This window comes from Opisthocomus hoazin, chromosome 5, assembly GCF_030867145.1.
Source record: "Opisthocomus hoazin isolate bOpiHoa1 chromosome 5, bOpiHoa1.hap1, whole genome shotgun sequence".
In the NCBI taxonomy this organism is placed as follows: domain Eukaryota; kingdom Metazoa; phylum Chordata; class Aves; order Opisthocomiformes; family Opisthocomidae; genus Opisthocomus; species Opisthocomus hoazin.
In genome coordinates, this window is record NC_134418.1 from 85,680,468 (window position 1) to 85,702,928 (window position 22,461).

At 47.8% G+C, this 22,461-nt stretch overlaps 1 protein-coding gene across 2 annotated transcripts in view; it reads left to right on the forward strand.

Moving 5' to 3' along the window:
• Positions 1-229: 229 nt before the first annotated feature.
• Positions 230-22,461, forward strand: part of TEC (tec protein tyrosine kinase) — a 51,701-nt gene continuing 29,469 nt past the window's right edge. The window contains exons 1-2 of one of the 2 annotated variants that reach the window (XM_075422035.1): positions 230-593; positions 17,601-17,783. In XM_075422035.1, the coding sequence (XP_075278150.1) occupies positions 17,646-17,783 (138 nt within the window). In that variant the 5' untranslated portion in view covers positions 230-593; positions 17,601-17,645. Of the gene's footprint in view, positions 594-17,233; positions 17,278-17,600; positions 17,784-22,461 lie in introns of those variants that run through there. The other variant, XM_075422036.1, reaches the window with a different exon arrangement.

The window sequence follows — 22,461 nt, forward strand, 5'->3', positions numbered from 1 at the left end:
GACATCTGTGTCGGTCCAGCGATTGCGCACCAGTCACCAGGAAACAATTCTCCTGCAAGCGACGCAGACCCGGCTTGCCTTCCTCCAGGCTGACGCTGAGAAACGTGAAAGACGTGTGATTTCAGCTGAAGTTTAGCAGCTCTTTTGCTCCCCGTGGGGTTTTGCAGGCTGACGGTTTCTGGAGGGGAAGCTGGGCGAAGAGGAGGAGGTGAAGAGCGGGCATGGTGGTGTTGGGTTGATGGTTGGACTGGACGATCTTGGAGGTCTTAATGGTTCTGTGGATTCTACGATTCTGTGAGGAGAACCTGAAGCTCAACACCGGCTCCCGACGGGTGCAGAAAGCCCCCACCCCCAGTGACGGAGGGGCTCTGGGGTGGCTGGACGCGACCGTCCCATGTGGTTAAGCACGAAGGAAGGCACCGTCACCCCGGGGGCCACCCGGAGGGGGGACAGCGGAGGCGGGAGGGGAAGGAGGAGCCGCCGCTGCCGCCGCCTTCCCGGGCGGGAGCGGGACTGTGCGGTGCCTCCCCCACCGCCCTCCTTCCGCCTCCCCCCGCGCCCCGCAGCCGGGGGGCCCCTTCCGCGACGCCCAGGTAAGACAGAGCCGTCCCCGCAGGGACCCCGGGGCCGGCGGGGGGATTTACGCTATCATTTACGCAATGTAAGGGGCTGTAGCCCAGGCTGCCGATCCCATTTTAAAGCTAAAAGTTGTTTTTTCCTTGTCTACGTGACTTTCTTTGCTGAGCTTTTCCCTACGCCCGCGTAACCGCCGCGCTTCGCCGAGGCTGCTCCACCGAGCCCCGCGCATCCCCCGCCCGGTTGTCCGCCCGCGGTGGTCGGTGCGTGTCCTCATGGCCTGCCGCCGGCGGTGCTTTTCGGAAGGAAATTACCAAGACCCATAATTATTTGAGCCCTAAGCTGAGCTTTGACGCGGCCGTGAGCTCTCCGCTTGGGATGACAGACGCGCGCCATGGCGTGACGGGTGCTAATCTGAAACGCCGAGTGCCGCTCTACGAGTCGAACGAGCGGGGCCGTAGCTTTTCGAGATGGAAAAACCGTGGAGGGGATGCAGATAAAAAGGCATCTCGTGGGTATTTGCTTCTGGAGGTTTTTTTCTCTTTGGAAGCCGATGCTTTCTCTGGCTGCCTTGCCCATGACGGAGCGAAGCGTTGCTGTTTATTTCTCCCAGCTCTGCGGCGGTGGGAAGATGGGTCGTTACTTACGGCCGCTGTGTGAGCGTTTTGGGGTATTTTGGGCCATGGGAAAGCAGCACCCTTAGAGATCGGCTCCCAGCAACGCTTGAGGGTGCACCCAGTGTGATTTTGCACGGCACGGCGGCCGGGTTGCTGGGATCACGAAGCGCGTTGGGCGTCCCGGGCTTGTTTTGCGGGTGCTGCTCTTGTGGGTGGGGAGGCAGCTCCCGGGCAGGGTGCTGCTGGTAGCCTTTGGGTGGTTGTGGCTTCTGGGGGGGCTACAGCAGCAGAGAGCCCGTTTGCTCTCGGACCTTCCGCTGACAGTCTTCCCTGGGTTTTACTTCACGTGTTTTATTTATTGGGAAACTACAAACGGTGGAATAATCACATTTATCTCTGCATTTATCCTTCAGTGAAAGGGTGCGTCGCATGTTCTGCTGAATTTCTAAATGAGAATTACGGACGTTTTGAACCAAATGATTTCTGTGGGAGCTTGCCTGCTGAAACCACTGAAAACGGGGCGACGCGGTGGCATTTGGCGCCTGGCTACTCCCTCTTTTTCTTTTTTTAATGAGAGAATCTCGCAGGTGTGAAAATCAGAACTAAAGATTTGGAGTTGACATAGTAAAAACATACTGCCCGTTAGACCTCCGTCATAAAATAACTAATTCTCAGCTATCAGACCTGATTTTATTAGCCCTTCACAATTTATAGGAGTACCACCTGTTTTTTTTTTTTTCTGATGTTAATATAGAATTTGAAAAATCTTTTCAATCTTTTAAAACTGTTGATTGTGAGGCAGCTAGAATTATGTCCTAAGTTAAGTTACATTTTAATTCTCCGCTGTGGGCTCAGTATTGTGGATTTGGCGTTGCAATGGACCCAGTAACCTGGCTGACTGCCTACAGCGGCTGAAAAATAAAATAGAGCTGACAAAACAATATCAGCCGTGTATTGTTTCACCTTGCCCTGAAACAACATTGCATTCAGAAATGCCGTGACAGTGTGGTCCTGTAACTAAAGCTAAAATAACTGGAAGTGGTTGCTTTCACAGGATTGCCTGGAAGCAGCAAGAAAAGTCCTCCCTCTCCCCCAGATGTAGGTGCCACCTCCCGTAGGTTCAAGTCCCTCTGTGCTGTGTTCACTTCTAGGCTGGATACACTACTGTGCCCCTTATCTGGTGCAAGTTCCATCCAAATATTTGTATCTCAAATATGCAAAATGTTTTCTGCGTATTAGACAATGGAAGTCTGTGCTTCCTGCTGTCAATGCAAAGAGCGTTGAGAAAATGTCTTCAGCCCCCGTTAACCATTGACCTCCAAGATGTTTGCTGCTTTTGCTTGCTTTGACTTTTTTTCGGTAACCTATTACCTTTTCGCTGCTGAACTTGGAACCGTACGCTAAAAAAAGGCAAGTCTGAGTATGCCAAAGGACCGTGTGCCCGCCAAAGGCTGTTGTGGCAGTCCACAATGTCTCTCCTGCGGAAACAGGATGAGAAAATGCCACTGTAAAAATCACAAGGTACGGAAAGCAGTACTTGGGCAAAGCGGAGTAAAGGTTGGCTTGGAGAAGAAGGCCTGAGGTGGTGGGGTTTTTATATTTCAAAGACCATGCGTGCTTCTGAAGGACAGCGATCATGCATTTTTGGATTTATGCTACAGATATTTTTATTATTATGTAGATGTATCTATTTTTACAATTACCAATAGGTTGGCTACAAAGCAACAGCAACGGTCAGTCAGTTGTTGCACCGTGGAAGTTAGAATCCATGAAATGACCTGCTGATACCCGTAGCTTCCTCTGGCATGCAGAACGCAAGGGAATGGCTCTCGTTATGCTGATTGCAGTCTGACAGACCTTCTCGCTGCAGAGGGCTCAGCCCAGTTTACCCTCATTCTCCTGGCCGTGGCCTGACGCTAGCACTGGGCATTAGAGGTGTCCCCGATATAACAGGGCACAGCTCTCCAGACACCGGTGAAATTGCCCCCGCGTTGTAACGAATGGTCAGCCGGGTCTCAAGAAATGCGTTTTTTGTTAATGGAGGGTGTTACTTCTAAAGGCAAATCCCCTTGCTCTGCTGGCCCTCAGGCAGAGGAGCACTCTGCTCCCCTGCTTCTGGTCTGGTTTTCCAAGCGTATTTTCCAAAGGAAGAAGCATTAGGAAAGAAAGCAGCGTGTAGAGGAGGGAAGCTGGCGTTTGGGTGGACACATCTGGCGTGGCAGAAGAGGAACTGGGGAGCGGAGGCTGGTGATGGACCACTGCCCCGTGGCCATTACAGCTCCGGCAGTTCTCAGTCATCCCCTGCCCTGGCTCAGCTGCCTGCACCATGATTCAGAGTCAGGGAAAATACCACGTGAGAGAAAACTTTGAAACTGGATAGGCTTCTTTTTGCACATGGGGAGATGCATCTCGTTGTGGGAGATGCTTTGTGGGGAGGGGAGAGGGTGTTTATGATTTCCTAGATGTGGAGGTGGCATGGAGTAAAGAGAGGTCTGTTCCTTGCAAGCACCGTGAAGTGGACACTGTGTTTAAATGGAATCGTGAAATCTCTGGAAGAGCAGCAGAAGCCTCCTGGGAGTAGGTCTGTCCATCACAGGCTGGGTTTACCTTTCTTAGGAAGAATGACATCACCTAGGGGAAGTCTTTGGTTTTGACAACACCCGTCATCCAGGAGGAGAATGACATGGCCGAAAAGATGCATCTCGGTTGCGTGACTCTGCCCCGTGCTCTGGGTGGTGCAGTAAAGCTCGTGCCTAGCTTCATGTGGTCCAGCCTCGGTACTGTGGGTGGGAGAGATGATATTTGCTGTTCCCCATCTGCTGAGGGCAGCTGCTGGATTCAGCTCTTGGTGACGGGAAGAAGTGTTTGGCCATGTCTGTAGCCACAGCCCCTCTCCCGAGGCAAAGCAGGAGGCTGCCGACTGGGTCGCCCCTTTTTGGCGCTTAAGGTAAAAATCCTATATGGTGTTAAACACAGAAAAATAGTAAAGATTGCGGTGTGCTGAGGTATGTGGCACCTGGGTGAAGACTTTCTTGGCACTCGTGCTTTTCCTGGCTCACGTTCCTCGTGCCAGCGGATGTATGAATGGTACCCCTTTGCCATGCGTAGGGTACAACTCCATGTGTGCTCAAGTAGGTCACAGCTGAGCTTCCTGTCAGGAGGGGGTTGTTCAGCCCCGTGCCTTCTACGGGCTGCGACCTGCTTCAATCGTAAGAATGCTTTAGATCTAGGCCTTGTTTCCACTTGAATGTGGGGCAGAAAAAAACTGGCGTTGGGTGGTACAGGCGGTGAGATTCTTCCTTCTGAACCAGGGTCTGGGCAGGACCCTGCCCCACTGGGGAGCGTCACTGTGCCCCATCACGTTGGTCGGGGACCAATTCCTGACCATTTATGCTTACTGAACTAAAAAAGACCTTTTCCCCCCCTCCCTCTCCCCAGGAACAGGCTGCCCAGGGAGGTTGTGGAGTCTCCTTCTCTGGAGGTATTCAAGACCTGCCTGGACAAGGTCCTGTGCAGCTTGCTGTAGGTGACCCTGCTTCGGCAGGAGGGTTGGACTAGATGACCCACAGAGGTCCCTTCCAACCCCTACTATTCTGTGATTCTGTGATTCTGTGATAGCCACGTAACTCTTCACCAGACCCAGATGACAAGTGCCCTTCAGTTTTAGCTCGATGTAGTCTCTGTTGTCACTCTGTCCCAGGCAGCCCTGCGCACAAATCTCCCTGTCGGGTTCCCTGGGCCAGCCTACGGGGTAGGTGAGATAACCACAACACATCAGACTCTCCAGGCGTTCAGGGCTGCTCCTTGTCCTGTGGGTTACGGGATGTCCTGTGCCACAGGCTCAGACTCCATATCCCGCTGGAAAGAATAATTGTGTTTGTGTTCCTCTTCCCCTCCCCAATTACGAGCATCTTTTCCCAGCTCAAGTCGCAAACCACGACCATTCCCAGTGCCACGGTGGGAGAAGAAGAGAGGGGGCCTGTCCCACTGCAGGTTGTATGACCCAGTTTGAGGGATATGTGTTCTTAACGTGTAAACTGAATTGAGCTGAATGGACCGCTTTTCCTGTCCCATGAGAGATACTTTAAACTGGTAATCTTAAATATACTTCGGGATCTTTTGGAAGTATAACTACTACCTAAGCATCCAGCAAAGATGCTTAAAAGAATGGGTTTTTTTAACGTGAAGAAGCCTAGCACTGGGATGTTTAGAGTGGCTGGTTTGGAACTGCCAGTGCAACTTCAGTTCAGCTCGCTTATGCATAATGCATAGAATCACAGAATCATTAAGGTTGGAAAAGACCTCCAAGATCATCAAGTCCAACCATCACCCCAACACCCCCATGCCTGCTAAACCATGTCCTGGAGTACGACATCTCTTTTTTTGAACCCCTCCAGGGATGGGGACTCCACCACTGCCCTGGGCAGCCTGGTCCAATGCCTGACCACGCTTTCAGTACAGAAATTTTTCCTAATATCCAATATGAACCTCCCCTGATGCAACTTGAGGCCATCGCCTCTCATCCTGTCACTAAGATGAGATATATTCAGTTACACAGCCATGTGTGGTTTTCTTTTCCCATTAGGCCACTGTTTGGTTCAGACCATGGATGGTTGGGCTGTTTTGGTTTGCTTTGTCGTGGTAGACCGTGAGGACCAGCTTATCGTCGGTGCTGAAGGCTGGTGCCAGGCTCGCAGCTGAGGTGACCTCTCATTCACCCTCAGCGATGCTTGAATGGAGCGGGGTCGGTGGTTGGGAGGAGGCATGCTCACAGCTCCAATGTGCCAGGTGAACCGAGAGGGTCTGTTTTAGGGGAGGGGGGTTTGGGAGAACGGCCCGGTGAAACGCTGTGGGCTGAGAGACTGGCTGGAGGGCCGTGGTTCTGCGTCGGGGGATGCAGGCGGCTCCTCTGCCATTGCAGCAGCTCTCTCTTCCCACCAAGGCACTGTCTCAAACCATAAAGGAGATGACAGCTGTCTGATTAAAAAATGAAGTCATTGGCTAGTAGCAAGACTCCCTCAATTTTATTTAGTTACGTTTCTGGATCTCTTGAACTGAAATGAACTCTGAAAGTCGTTGTGAAGCAGGCACTCCCCATGAAAACCTGAGACCTAGCCATAAAGGACTATATTATCTTACCTTTGCAATGTCTGAACTTTACTGCTTGTAATTTTGACCTCAGTGGGACTGGATTGCGGCAGCCCAGCTTCTGGTGATGCCCCTTCTGTAATATCCTTATGCCTCACCAGAAATAATCAGTGGAGTAAGGTAATATCAAGCATTAATGAGCATATTGCATGATGTCTCGAAGTTTAAGCTGAATGCTGTTCCTTAAGACCATAAATGTCTTGTGACACAGGACAAGTGCTCTCCCTCCCCGTTTAGCTGGCAGCAGTGGAAACACCCCAACATCCAAGGACTGACATCAAGGAGAGCAGAGATATCGAGCTGCTTCTCTAGCGATGCTCGCTGCCTTGCAGGAGTGAGAGGAGAGGGAAAACGTGAGGCCGCAGCGCTGCCTCAGCTGGGCTTGATTTCAGATTCAGTGGGACTTTTTTTTCCCTGAATTGATACTTATATTTTGACATGAGTGAATCTAAAGTCCTTCGGTATTCCTTGTTGCTTAGACCGTGCTGTATGTGAAGAAGAAATTCTTCAAAGTCACAGCCTGGATTTTCAGTCCTGTATGTGGGGACTTCATTAGTAAGCAGCTGAAATGCAAATAAAAGTTTAACAGAACTCTACAAATATTTTTAGGCTAGAACTCTGTGGGATCTGCCTCAAGAACTTCAGGAAAATACGTCTCACTCTTCCCAGTATCTCTCCAGAAAGTACCCAGCAGTGTAGATTCTACTTGAGGAGGACTTTGTCTTTCAATTTTAAACCCCTCTCATAACATGCGTGTGGTTCAAGCACGGAGCAGTGCAGAAACTGAAAGGCTTTGTTAGCCAGTTAAAGAAAATGAAAGCTGCTGGAAGTACAGTCCTTCAAGAAGTATGTCCACCTGACATGCACAAAGCATGAGAACGTGAAATTTGTTCTGGCGGCGTTACTTCTACGATCTTGGTTGTACTCAAATGGTAATTCTTGGACCAAGAGTCATGTTGTCCCATCTCGATGAAGTGAGGGTGTGGTATGATGGGGAGGGAATTCTGATTTTTGTTATGTGAAGTCTTGCTTGTAACCTATCCAACATAACAGGGTAAGAGAGTCTGGAATCAGAAGATAAGGACACTGACCATGCCAACGCCGCTGCTTCGGTATGTGTAGCCCTGAATTGCCAGGTGTGGGAACGGGAGTACGAGATCTCGGCTGAAATGTAAACGGTCATTCATTCCGGGTCCAGTCTCTCGTAGCGGAGGGGGCATAGCCTGGAGAAAATGGTGCAGGGGAAATTTGTCAAGCAGGAACTTGTGGTGTTTCCTGTCCTCGCTTGCTGCCTCGGGTTTGTCCTCGTGCGCAGGACGCCGTTCTGACCTGTAGCTCCAGATGTGTCAGCACTGTCTGCAGGAGAGAGCTTTGGGGCTGGTCAGTCCCTCAGTAGATGCCAAAAAGCAACAGTTATCAAGTGGCCTTATAATACTACCTCAAAATAGATCTTTGGAGGGGGAATATACCCGTTAGTCAACGTGGACACCAACATGTGAGTTGTGGCCAGGAGTTCGCCGTCTGAGTCACCTTCACAGCTTTGTCTTCAGCTGAAAGTCCCCTGCTTGTCACTGAAGTATTTCTTACTGTGCAGCTTCCACGTTGTCTAGCAGGTGCCTGTTTCTGTCTCGATTTAAAACCATTTATTAATGTGTGTATTTTTCTTATTAATGGCCCTATTGATGAATGTGTTTAAACATTATGTAGTTTCGGGTATATTTGGTTTGAATTAATTACAATGGGGAAAACCAAGAGTATGTCAAGTAAATTTGCAGTATGTACTGCTAGCATTTGACCACGTAGCATATGGTTACCTGGGCTATCTCTTTTGCATGCCTAAATTTGTTGAAAGCATAACGCTGCCGCACAGATGTTGGAATTGGTGCTGGTGGAGGGCACAGGGCACGCAGGAGCTGTGCTTGTAATCTCATGTTCATAAACCTGTTTGACTCTTGCTGCAGATAACCTAGCTAGTCAGAAAACGTCAATATTGAACTTCAAGATTACCCCTTGCTGCTAAGATGTTCTTCACAGACCATCTGAAAAGCTACCTAAAAAGAAGATATGATTTTATTCAGCTTATTCTCTTTTTAGAGAGAGGATGGTTGGGTTTGTGCCTACAGTGGGGCTGTTAACAGCTGTTTTTATGGAGCAGACATAAACTTGGCTCACATCTACTCTACATGAATGATCTAGAAGGGTGGATTCTTGATAAAAGATATGAAGAAGACCATGATTTTAGCAATATGGACATAAACTTGGCTCACATCTACTCTACATGAATGATCTAGAAGGGTGGATTCTTGATAAAAGATATGAAGAAGACCATGATTTTAGCAATATGGAGAGTAGACTGTGGTCTTCAACAACCCAGGAAAAGGTAACAGCGCATCCCTGGAGCTGGTTCAGGGCAATCTCATTTTGTTCTGTTGAACTGGTGTTAATATGAAAGAAAAATAACACAGCAGCCATCACTCCTCTCTAACCTAGTGCTTATCCAGAGGCTATTCTGCAAGCTGCACGCCTAAGAGATCCCCCAAACTCCCTGAAAGCCAACAACTTTTTTTCAAATTTTCCCTGACCTCGGGACTTCCTTGCAGCTCTCCCCAGCCATGTCCTTACTTTGCGACCGTGCAGTCCTTGTCTGGGAGGTGGCCAGTTCATCACAGATGGGTCTGAACTAGCTTTCCCACAAAAAGCCTTGCATGGAGGCTCAAGGGTGCATGCGTAGCTGCCATTCCGTAGACACTAAAGTGCTCAGCTGGCTTTTATGTTGCAGGTGCTACAAGTTTTTATCCATTTTGGGAAGTAATATAGTTTCTATATAGCAGCAAAGTGTGTGTGTGTGGGAAGATCTTGAGGAGCACCGCAGAAGTGATAAAAGGAATTATACCTGAATTCTGATGAGACAGTTCCACCTGACTAAAGAAAATCTGATGACTGAAATGATAGAAATAATCTTAGAAGACAAACAGATAAGGAGCCTACAGCCTGCTATCGATTTGGGAAATGGTGGTTTCCCTGAGAAAGGAAGAAGTTTCTTTACATTGCTTGTGAATAAAATATAAGCGCAAAAAGCAGGTGACAGGGTTGGAACCAGATGATCTTTAAGGTCCCCTCCAACCCTTACCATTCTATGATTCTGTGATTCTAGATAGCTTGCTTCCCTAGCAATAAACAGCAAATACGTAGCTGATGTTTGCAGAGTGTCTTAAAACCAAATGCTGTTTTGATTCAATTTAATTTTGAGGAACTTCTCCAAGTAAACTCATCTCACTAATGGGACTGCTGGCTGGCACGCTGCAAGGGTGAATTGCTGCCTTTTGGAGTACTATCAGATTGTTATACCTGGTCTGGTAGGGCTCCGAAGGGCTGCGTGGTCTGAGTTTTTGTGACTGCAGGCTGGTCTTTGAAAGTGCTTTTCAAAACCTGTGTAGCCATATCCATCCATATCCATATCTATATGCAAGTCCTATCAGGTCATTGAAGGGTAGCCCGGGACAGAGAGTGGTTGAGGTCAAGTCATACATGATGCCTTCTTCTATTTCATGTGGAGTGTACCTACAGACCTCTTCTGCACACCCCTTGTGAGACAAGGAAAATGTATTTTTAATTCATAAAGCATTTATCAAACTTAAAAACAATCCAGTTCATGGCATATTTTGAAAACTGTATGTCAAACCAGGAATGAGTGACTCGGGATGTTCATCCTTGGGCTCGTCTGTGTTTTTTCTGTGGAGTTCAGGTGGGAGAAGCTAGTAGCAAGCCGGCTAGGATTACAGGCAGGTGCAGCAGAATCTGTACCCAAACGAGTAATTCCAGAGTAGTGTTTAGTAGTGCCAGTGCAGGGTAGTGCTGCTGCTGCTTTTCCACCATCAGGAGCCAAGCTGGGATTTCTGTGGCTTCAGCTGTGCTATGCAGGTGCTCCAGTGGCGCTTGGCCATGGCAGTCCTTTGGTGCAGAGAGCAGACAACCCCTTAGGAGTATTTCAGGTTTGCTTGTTGCTTGCAGAGTGCCTTCAAGCGCGAAAAGCTATCCTTCAGCCACCAACTGAGTATTCTCGGTAGCTTTCAAGACGACCACAGGTAATGATCTGGAAGGCTGGGTGTTGCTTTTGCCTGTTGAAATGTTGTAGGAGATAGGTTCTAGCTCCAGAACGAATGGGCTTGGGACCAGAGGAGAGGTGGTGCTAGATGGGGGCTTATTTCTACCGTTACCCACGTGAAGAGGTGTGTCAGCCCGGTGGTAAAAAACAAGACTGTGGTCACGTTCAAGTTAGGTCAAAGTTAGGTGTTGGTGTTGGTTACTTGGCATGTCTGCTGGCCGAGCAGAAAGAGTTAACTTTAGTAGCTGGAGAACGAGCAGTTCTCCAACTTTAGTAGTCGGAGAACAAGTAGCTGTTTTGGGGGAAAAAAGTTCACCTTAGAGCGTTTGGAAAGAGAAGTAACTGAGGAAGTATTAGTCATTCCCTGTGCAGAAAGCAAGTCATAATTTGTATGTATCACAGTATTTTAGCTAGACCATGTCAAAAGAGTGGCTTCGATACTGAAATAAATTGAGCTTATTTTTGGTGTGTCACATCACGTGCTCACCTGAGATTGTGTAACATCTGGAAGACCAGACTCAAGCAGAAAGTGAATTAAATGGACTCCTTTACTGTAGTTAAAAAGAAGGACAGCCTCAGGCGCTCTTGGCCTCTCCTTTTTTTTTTTTTTTGTTTTCTTCCCCATAGATTTCATTTGCTTTTCTGAGATTTGCATTTTTTTGTACAGTAGCAATTGACCTCCCACTTAACGGTGAGCTTCAGGATTCCTAAACAGAATTAGGTTCGACCTCTGATGTAGCAGAACATTTATTTTTCCAGCCCTCCAAATCTCCGGCTTACTGGATAAGTAGGAAAAGCTTTGGCAAAGGAAATGGGCGATGCTTGTGCAGATCTCGTCTTTGCCTGTTTCTTTAGCAAGTGGGTGTTGCTGTTTCTCTTCCCTTCTCATCAGGAGGGGATTCTTTAGGGAGAAGGCTGAGGCAGCAGCTCTGTTCTGCCCCGTGCCCACCCGGTGCCGCGGGGCCAGCCGGGGGCTGCTGGAGTAGCTTCGGTCTATGGAGAAGTGCAGCAGATAGACCCTGCTCTGAGGTTCTGCTCCTCCAAATCAGTGCCAGTTTGGAGGTAGTTCTGCCATTTTCCTCTCTAACCTTGCTTTGAAAATTATTTCCAGAACAAAGATGACTGTCTCCTTTTGAAAACACATGTAAGAAGGACCAGCAGACCACAGACCTCTGCCCAGATCAGACCCTGACCTTCCCTTCCCTTTTTTGAGATGGGGTTTCTTCTGTGGGAAGCTCTGTTCAATGGTGGTAGGCCACCTTAGAAGCTTGTCGTAGTCTACAGCAAAAACGAGGTGGTAACTTTGGACGCTGGAGTGGAATTTAACAATAGCAGCTAATGCTGATCACGGTAGTGTGGAAATAAAAGCAACCATTGACGGCTGCGTATGGGTTGAGCGGCGGGTGATGCAAAGCCACGTCATGTGTGTGGTTACAGAACTCTCTTTCTCAAGTCTAAGAAAACTAGACTGGGGGAGTATTTCAGATTCTCTTACTGCGAAAGGTTTTCTGGGTGTGGCTTTGCATAGGTTTTTAATTAGCTTTCCCATGAGTATGATGAATTACAACTTCTCTCTGTGTGTGTACACACGTACGAAGACCTCTTCCCCCCACCAACAGAAACCATCAGCTTTTCATGTCATCTTGTTATTACCCGGCGTGAGGAAAAGGGGGTGGATGAAGGCAGGGGTTGAACTTTCATCTGGAGAGATGATGGTGAAGAACAGCAGAGACTTCTCACAAGCGCTGAAAGCGGCAGAAACACGGGCTGAGAAAACTTTCGGATTTTGCTACTCGAACTGATGTTTCAAAGTCTTCTTTTGTGCCTTGCTTTCCCTCGTCCCAGACGACGCTTCAGCTGTATTTTCTTCCAGAACGGAACGTTACAAATACTAAAGAGGCTTTTGATCTGAACAAACTGAAGGCAAAATAGTCAGCGCAGGTTCATAGGTGTTGCAGGGCTTTTACGGGGAAGAAATAAGAAAAGCTACAAATACTCAGCTCTAGAGGAATGAATAAAAATGCAAGAAGTTGCTGAGGATACTGAAAATTGATCAGTCTGTCCTTTGTATGGTATCCCATAGTGTTGCTACCTTGAAATCAGCAGTAAATAATTTAAATTAAAAAATGCCCATGTCAATGTATTTTCTACATCACGGATGGTAATAATGTAATTTTTTTTTTCATACAGCAGAGGTTTTTTTCCTAAATAATTTATTTGTGAGGGAATGTAACAAGGTGTGCTATAAAGCTGTGAGAGGAGAACTTCGTCACTGGAGTGTTCTGCTTACAGGAGGTCACAACAAAGAGCAATAGCTGAGTTTACAAATTATTTGGAGCCATGCACATGCCAGTCTCCTCAGTCTGAAAGGGGAAAAGAAACTCTTGCTGCCCTTATCATTTTCCCTGAGCTGTTCTGTGCCCTTTGGCTTTACCTTTGTGATGGTTGATGAGCTGATGGCCCAGTTTGGTGTGGTGAACCACCCCGATGCCAGGTGACCCGATCCAAGAGGGACCATCACTCTTTCAGCATTGTTTTCTTCATTTACCCTAGCTTTCTAAGTTACACTGCTAAAAGGAAAAAAATGCTTGTATTTTATAAAATATAGTCAGCCTGTTTCTGAGGTGTTTTGGAAAACGTGCGCTGGTTGCGATGAAGTTCTCCTGCGTCCGTACGCGAGCAGCTTTCGGTCGGTCGAAGGATATTTTGCAACATCACGTGGTTATCTTGGAGATGTCTCCAGTCAAAGAGTCGCCACTGAGTTACCCCTGAGCCTGTTTATTTGTCAACCTCAACTCAAATATGAATTTTAATTTCACAGGGTCTGATCATTTATAAAGTTAGCCAGCAGACTTTCAAACAGACACCAGCGTTTTTGCAAACCTTTGGGTATAATTTTGAAGTCTATTCAAAAGTAGCCCCCCAAAACTGCAATTCTCTCAGTGAAATTAAAAAAAAAAAAAAAGCTTACAAATGATAGGAGTGGTTTCTGAGAGTCTGCTGTTCAAAAAAGAGAGGAGGAAAAAAAGCACATCCAAGTAGTTTTTACTTCTCCTTTTTCTGGCATACGACACATTTCAGCTATTGTTACAGTATTTTTCCCCTCAATACCAATTTTAAAATTATGATGGATTATGCCAAAGTGTATTTTTGTGTAATTGTATTTCTGTGAAATTTTATTGTATTTCTGTGAAAATTTAATTGTATTTCTGTGAAATTTAGCATTTGAGCAGGGATGAAGAGCAGCTATCTTTTATTAGGTTGACTTTTATTTCTCGGAGTTTGAATCTGCAGCCTTAGACGTGAGGGGGGAAAATAGACCTTTCTACCGTATGAAGCACACGAGCAGATTTTGCAATCCTTGCTTACACGGAGTAGTAATTATGCAAATGAGCCTGTGCTGGATACTCCTGTAAGTCGCTATTCGCATGTAGCTCAGCTTCGTGATAGAGCAGCAGCAGCTTCAGCAGAAGAAGCAGGGTAAGGTGTTCTCCTTCTCTTCTCCCTTCTGCACTGTCTCTGCTCCCTCCCCGGAGCTGTAGCGTGCTGCCTGTTCTCCGCAGCCGTTTGCCGGGACGTGTTATGAACTCGATCAGCAAATTGATCTGAATTAATTAAAAAAATTATATATATACACCCTAGAAGGCTTACAGATTTGAGTTAGAATGACAAAGTACCACCTGTGCACTTAAAATTGATATTTTGATGATTTTTTAAAATGTTACTAGAACCTCCGCTGAACTTTCATCCCCTTATCCAAGCGCTGGAATGTTCCTGACTGGTTTAGGGTGACGAATTGTTTCAATAAACAAACACAGCCCGGGAGCTGGGAGTGGGAACCGGGAGATGCCTGGGTAGCGCCGCGGCTGCTGGGCTCGCCTCATCACTTGGTGCCTCAGTTTCCCCGGTGGAAACTGGGGAAGACGGCATGCAGGAGCGGCTCTGTCTGCGAGTAAAAACTTACTTTGCACGGCTTGGCTGACACTGACTTAGCAGATTTATCTTGACAGTTGTTTTAATTTGCTTTGAGGAAGGTGTGTGGTGTCCTCGTGGCCGTACAGGTGAATATTTATGTAATGTGAAGATGGCTCAGCGCAAGTTGATGCAGACTTTTTGATACGTGAAGCTGAGAATGTTTTCCTGCCCTGAAAAACTATAATCTGTAACTATTTTTGATTTCAGTCATAATTCTGAGTCCTCGGCATCTCTGCAAATTAGATCATGTTTGCTACCATGGAAGTAAGGCTGGCAGGGAGCAGGGCTGGTCCTTGGCAGGAGATGCTGTGAACAGTTCAGATGGGTGGCAGAGGGAAACTCCCACAGCTGTTGGGAGCAAGATAAGTGTGTCACGCAACCAGCTTCACGTCCTGAGGAACGCTCTGGGAACAAGGGAATATTTGGGGGAAAAAGCATCGCAAAGTTCTAAAACTCTACTGAGGAAACGGCGGCGATGTGTGGGTGTGCTGAGAGGTGAGGGTGGCTGGTACAGGGGCTTCCCAGGGAAGCAGTGCTGTCTTGGAAAGGGACTTCCAGAAGAGCAGGTGAGGGTTTGGTTGTCTTGAGCTGTATTTATGGAAACAGAAATGCGGCTGGAGCCACTGGCTTGGAAAAAACCCCAAACAGAAGAGGTTGCTGTGACCAAATGCAGATTCGAAGGCCGATATTCTGACCTGGGGAACTGGTTCTTATCTGCAGAGATCTCCATAGCAGCGATCGTTCAGTGCAGCAACCAGGTGCAGGCATTGCCCAGTGACATCATTGCTGGTTTTATTTTTTAATGCTGGTTTTGTCAAAAGGATTTTTGTTTTGTTTCATGTATGAGGTTAACGGGACCAGAGAGGGCTGCTAGGGCAATGAAATATTTTAGCATTATCAGTATGCAGTTTTGAAATCATGGTTAATTTTGAGTCCTCCTTGTGCTCTCTAGTGGGGATCTCCAATTAATTTTGAATCCTGCTTGTGCTCTCTAGTGGGGTTCTCCGAGATCACAGTTTCTAAGATGGATAATAATCATATCTTCGAGTGCAAGCAGAGAATTTGTACTACAGGGAGCAGAAGGACTGTTGTGAGTGGGAGAGGCTGGGATGGGGATCCTTACAGTTTCGTGTGCATTAAGCTGATCTGAAAGCTAATGCTGACTTTTAATTCTTTTGGACAATGTTTGGGGTTTTTCCAGTTCATGGTAGTATCCTCCCTTCTGCAATTACCTTTAAGATTGCCCATTCATTTTCAGAAAGGCAATAAAACAGAATTTGGCAGCTTTAGTAAATAAAGAATGCACCAAAGACAATTACTAACTAAACAAAGATCTGTCTTCTTCCCAGGAATGCAGTGCGACAGGTGACCAACAAAATGTATGCGTGCACACGCATCAGGGGGAGAAGAAGGACAAAAAGAGATTTTTCACAATAACCACCAGTTCCGACCCTATTACAGCCTTCTGCATCCCAGCCTGGGCTTGTATTGTGATTCCATGTAAACCAGACAATTCTTTAGAAAGGAAAAGGATGTTTCAAGGCAGTGAAGAGCTACACCCAGCTGTGTGAAGTAGCAGGGGGCTGGGGTACGATGGCTTAGCTGGCCAAGGCGGGCAGTGCAAAGCGATATCGGGGCGAGCCTGGAAGGCAAAGGGTGTCATTCCACGTCCTTTCACAACAGAGAACGACACGTTGGGGCACAAAGCAAAAGCAGAGGCACTGAAGTGAATTTATGTTTAATTTTATTTAAAAACAAATGTGAGGAGGCCTGTGGCTTTCTGAGCTTCTCTACACAAGGTTGTGTTTTCTGTTTTGTCCGTGCTGAAGCTGTCGCCCGCAGAGAAAAATGTCCATGCGTTTCCCTGGTGAATTTTGAAATACTCTCAAGCAGTAAATAATAAATCTCGAGGAGATCCTCATAGGTACCGGTGCCTAAGCAGATGCTGCCGTTCCTTCTTCGAGCCGTGGCTTTGGCCGCAGCCTAGCCCGAGGTCCGACCTGCAGCGTGCCCGGCGTCGGAGCACGGCACAGAGCTGGCAAAGGGAAGGGCAATGAGGGGAAAAAGTGTTCTGGACCAGCTTCTCGGCAGCCTCTCCCACCCCTTTACTGCCTGCCTCCATGCCACCTCGTGTGCTAACTCGGGCTGTCCTGTAGGTAACGATCACAGTGCGGAACTTTAAAGCGGTTTGACGTTACTGAGCGGCCAGGGCTGTCAGAAAGGAATGATTTAGGCTGCTGATGGTCAGCATGGAGTCTTTCAAAACAGAAGGTGGAGGGCATCTACTTTGTAATTTCTGAAAAATAAGCTTTAATTACAGAATCATAGAATCACACAATCACAGAATCACAGAATGGTAGGGGTTGGAAGGGACCTCTGTGGGTCATCTAGTCCAACCCTCCTGCCGAAGCAGGGTCACCTGTTCTCTGCTCTCGAATTGGCGTCTTCTAAACAACCATTTGTGTCTGAAAATTTTCATTAATGCAGTTGAGGTGAATGTTCAAAATGCCTTTTACTGATCCATGTTCAGTTTTGTATATTTAACTTCTTTGCAAATGGTATTTATACTTGCACATGCCCTAGCAGTTAAAACTCTTGACACACGTCAGGACTCTGCAGTGAAGAGCAGTTGTACGCCGCTGGTTGCCTGGAGCACGCTTCAGACTTCTCACCCGTGTGTTCTGTGTCAAAATCTGCCGTGGCCCTTATCTCATCCCAGTCAGGAACAGCTTTTGGCTTCCTGGGAACGCGCCAGTGTAGCCCACAGTTGAGCAAAGCCTGAACTTTCTTGTCTAATCATTAACTTCTGTAAAGTTCCAGGTGCTTAGAATGGGCTCTGTCTTTCTGTGTGCTCAGGTAGTTTCATTTATAAGTAGAGGCTCTTTTAGCTACAGAAATCACAGAATCACAGAATAGCAGGGGCTGGAAGGGACCTCTGTGGGTCATCTAGTCCAACCCTCCTGCTGAAGCAGGGTCACCTACAGCAGGCTGCACAGGACCTTGTCCAGGCGGGTCTGGAATATCTCCAGAGAAGGAGACTCCACAACCTCCCTGGGCAGCCTGGGCCAGGGCTCTGTCACCCTCAGAGGGAAGAAGTTCTTCCTCATGTTCAGACGGAAATCTGCAGATCTGTGATCCTCCAAAGACACTGCAATGACTGAGTTCTCTCACCTTCACAGGAACTGATATTCAATGGCTGGAAACGGAGGTGACAAGTGGCTGAGATGAATACGACTACTATCCTGCAAGAGGTTTTGATTAAAAGATCACAGCAGAAGAAGAGGACTTCTCCCTTGAACTACAAAGAGAGGCTTTTTGTACTTACAAAGTCCACGCTAACGTATTACGAAGGCCGAGCGGAGGTAGGAGACAGATTTACGTTATCAACTGCCTCTGTTCCTTTTTGCTTTTGTATGCTATTGGCTTTTTTCCTACCATCTACCATACTGTCAGGAGCGGATGGGGGCAATGACCGTGGGTGGCGATGAACACGAGCTGCCATTTCTCTTCTGTTTATAATGCAGATTCGGTAGTCAGTGTGAACTGGTTCTTAATTGGTGCAGTAGTACACAGCCAGGGTGCCAGCAGCAAGACTAAACAGGCTTTATAGCTGGTCATCAGAGCTGGGCTTTTTCCCCTCTCCAGAGAGATGAAGGATCCCCACAAAGTGGGGGGAAGGTAGGAGAACTTGCAATTGTAGTTGCTTGTGGCCATGTTTACTGTGAAGGCCGTTACCTTCACAGCTGGGAATTAACTGAATTCAAACAGGAGGATGCACATTTGACAGGAGCAGGGTGCTGCAGACCGAGCCCACCGGAGAGGAGATCTGTTAGAGAGGGTCGTGTAACCTAGGGATGGACGTGAAGCTGGAGGCAGTTTACCTTTGGCAGCACGAGCAGCTCATCATGTTTGCCACTTTAGAGTTACACCAGAAGTCAGTAGGGCAAACAAGGCAAATCCTCAGACCAGCACTTTTTCCAGTGAGCTCCAGGCTCGGTTTCATCACGATCTCCTGTCCCCAGAGTGCCTCACCAGATCTTTAGTGCTGGGACTGACATTTTCCGCTTAACTGAGGCTACTTTCCACACCTGTCACAGTGCTGAAGGGGTTAAAATGGCTGCAGTAGCTAGTGGAGCGTGCTTTACGCTCCGGGAAGCCATGCAGCAAATAAAACCCCATGGAGGCAGCTCTGCAACCCGTTGTGTCAGATGTCTTCCCTCTGACGAAGGAAGGGGGTACAGGAGAGCGAAGGCTTGCTAAGCACGTTTCTCTGGAAGGGAAGGGAGCTCTGGAGGGCATCTGCCCAAACACACCCACTCAAGCAGGGCCACCTAAAGGCAGTTACCCAGGGCTGTGTCCAGGCGGCTTTTGAGTATCTCCAAGGATGGAGACTGTACAACCTGTCTGGGCAACCTGTGCCGGGGCTCACTCACCCTCACAGGGGAGTTAAAAAAAAGTGTTTGCTGATGTTCCAGTGGAGTCTCCTGTGTTTTGGTTTGTGCCCATCGCTTCTTGCCTTTACATGGGGCACCACTGAAAAGAGCCTGGCTACGTCCTCTTTGCACCATCCCTTCAGGCATTTATGTACATTAATAATATCCTCCCTGAGTCTTCTCTTCTCCAGGCTGAACAGTCCCAGCTCTCGCAGCCTTTCCTCAGAGCAGGGAAGCTCCAGGCCCTTCACCATCTTCATGGCCCTTTGCTGGATGCTCTCCAGTATGCCCATATCTCTCATGTACTGAGGAGCCCAGAACTGAAGACAGAACTCCAGGTGTGGCCTCACCTGTTGCCAAGTCATGGTCAACCTGGTGTCCAGCAGGAACCCCAGGCAATTTCTGCCAAGCTGCTTTCCAGCTGGGCGTTCCCCAGCGTATGCTGGTGCCCGGGGTTGTTCCTCCCCAGGTGCAGGACTTTGCACGTCTCCTTGTTGAACTTCATGCGGATCCTGTCAGCCCATTTCTCCAGCCTGTTGAGGTCTCTCTGGTGTGACAGCCACTGCTCCTGGTTTGTGGTGTCATCAGCAAGCTTGCTGAGGGCACACTCTGCCCCATCATCCAGGTCATTGATGAAGGTGTGAACTGGACTGAACTGGGGGTACAGCGCTGGTCCCTGGCCTCCAGCTCGGCTTTGCTCTGCTGACCACCAGCCATTCAGCCAGTTTTTAGTCCACCTCGGAACATGAATTTGTGTATTTTTACTGACTGTGAAGTCTTATTTTAGAAAGCTTTTATAATTTTTTTTTTTTTAGAATGCCTCCCCCCTTCCCAAGAATAAATAGGTAGGGGCTAAGCAGCCCTCTGAACACATTTGGGTCAAACAGAAGTGTCACTAACAGGTTCTGCAGGTCTAGTCGTCACCATTTAAGAAGTGGCCACTTCCAGCTTTCCCTTCGCCCTGCAGGTTAATACCCTCTGGCTAAAATACCCTGCCAGGAGACTGACTGGTGGACCTTCCTGAGAAGGGCTTGGAGAGCTCTGTTTGCTTTGCAGCGTGGTGGAGCAGGGCTGCACGCGGTGCCCGCAGCTGCGGAGGTGGTAACTCCTAAAAACGTTCCAGCCCGAGATAAGAACTGCTGGGGTGAAAACAGACCTGACACCCACGCTAGCCCAGCCGTTTGCCGCTGAAACAGGCGGGTCCGTCGCCTCCCTGTCCTCCCTGAACTGGTCACGGCGCTTCTGGGGCTTGGTACTGCTCCGGAAAAGCTCGCTGATCAGCAGAAAGACACTCGGTCTGGTTTTAACGTTGCTGGATTGGTGTTCTGCTGGGCGAGCGAGCTGCGTTAGCTGGGTGCAGGATCCGGCGAGGGCCAAAGGCGGTGCCGGGCGGTGGAGGAGGACACGGGATGCTCCGGCTGTCGGCATCAGCAAGCTGTCAGACCGGCTCAGCTGTAGCACGCAGGTTTCCAACCTCAAAACCTACTCGTTTTCACTGTTCCTCCCACTTCTGATCCCTTAAAACATTAATCAGCATTTTATTGACAGTATTGGCTGAAAATAACAAGCTCTGATCTTGGAGAGGGGCACTGAATACACTTATGTCAGCAACACTTTTGAACAAAAAAAAAATTACAGCGTGACTAAGATCTCTGTGACAGTGGCAGTTATTCCTTTTTGTCACTGGCAACTGAAATGGAAGAAGTTTGGTGATTTTTATCGGCTGTTGGGTTTTTTTTAGCTGATGGTGGCTGTAAATTTGTATTTACAGTAAGACAGCTGTGTATTCTGGCTGAAGTAACTTATATCAAAAGAAAAAAATTATTAGAGATTAAAATAACTCTGGCCGCTCTGAATAGTTGGGGGGTGATTGCTGAAATAAATGTGACTTGTGCATGCTGGTTGAACGTAAAGATATGACAGATAAGAGGATAGGTACGGGCTGATCTCATGTCAGGCTTGGCAATATTCAAAGCCCAGATTGGGAAGATAAGTGTGGAATTCCCAAGCCCAGAGGATCCCACACCCTCGTTTTAATCGCACAAGTGCCGTGGCAGCAGTCTGCCCAGGGTGGCTGCGTTCTGCTCCTCTAGCCAAGCGGACGATCCCCAGTGTGGTCGTTGGCCAAACCGAAGTATTTTCTTGGTTTTTTTTTTTTCCATTTTAACTTCTATGTGAATTCAGTAGAGAGAGTTCAAGAACAACCTAGGGTTTGCAGTCACGTGAATAGTCATACCCCTTCTTTTTAAAAACAAGATTAAATTAAATCTCGCTCACCAAATTAGTCAACGCTCAAAGTGTGGGCAAGCTGGGATTGTAAATAAGGCAACAGAATTAGATACTTGGTATGTCCGGTGGCAGAAGTGGAACATTTACGACAGCAGAAAGCAATCAACCATAGCAAATGTTGTTCTTGTGAATGCTGCTGAGAGCTTTAATTGACGCCGTTCTCTGCAGCCGGTGGTGGGGGATCGCTTGCTCTTTGACCAGAAACTGCACATTGTAGAAGCGCTCGTCTCTATTTTTTGTTTTCTGAGTCTTGACAAAGCGCCACGTACCTATTTGGAGCAATAAACTCATATGCATGACTGCTAGCAACAGGGCAAAATCGTGTTTGAACTTGCTCATGACCTATTTAAATCTTCTCATGTGTGCTTTCAAGCAGCTCGGGCACCCTGTCATGGCACAAGGCTCCTGCAGTGAAGCTGCACTGCTACCAGGAGCAGGAGAAATGTAGCTTCTGCACTTGCAAATACTGCTGGACTGCAGGGCACAGAGGAGGTGTGCAAACCATCAACGAAGCGTAGCTACAGAATCAGTACAGAGGCTGACTTTCAAAATTGATTTCAAAGCACAGAAACCTGAGGAAGGAGACTCCTGGTTGAGGTCACCCGTGCAAAGTCCTACAATTATGAGTAATGTCATGGGAAACTGCTGTAGGAAGCCAATAGGACCTTGGCTTTTATGGCTTCACTTCTTCTGGGGATTATGCTGTTTGGTACAAAAAAATGGGAGATGTATCACCTGAAGTTTAAAAAGATGGACATCTTGCATCTTCAACTTAAAGTGCTCTGGAGTTTATTTTCAAAGTTGTGGTGCGTTCACACTTTCAGCGGACTCTGGAAAAAATCAAACCTAGTGTTTATCTAGGAGTCCATCTTACCACTGAAATTGGAAATACTTCAGCAAATATTTCCATTATGGTTGTAATGGAAAGGAATACTCGCTTTGCAGCTCTGCCAGTGTGCCTGGTGGCTGAGGTCCCATGGGGCAAGTCCCCCCCACGCTCCTTCGCAGAGCGGCTTGGCTGCTGCAAAGAACAGCGGCTTTTACTCCTCTGGAGTTAGCCAACGGGACAGACCACACAGAAACAGCAGTCGAGCTGCTGTGTCCGCCAAGTACTCTTGGTTTATCCTCCTTCTCTGGAGATATTCAAGACCCGCCTGGGCAAGGTCCTCTACAGCCTACTGTAGGTGACCCTGCTTCGGCAGGAGGGTTGGACTAGATGACCCACAGAGGTCCCTTCCAACCCCGACCATTCTGTGATTCTGTGATTCTGTGATTCTGCTTGCAAGAAGTTTTACTGCAGTGAATTCTTTCTCAATGA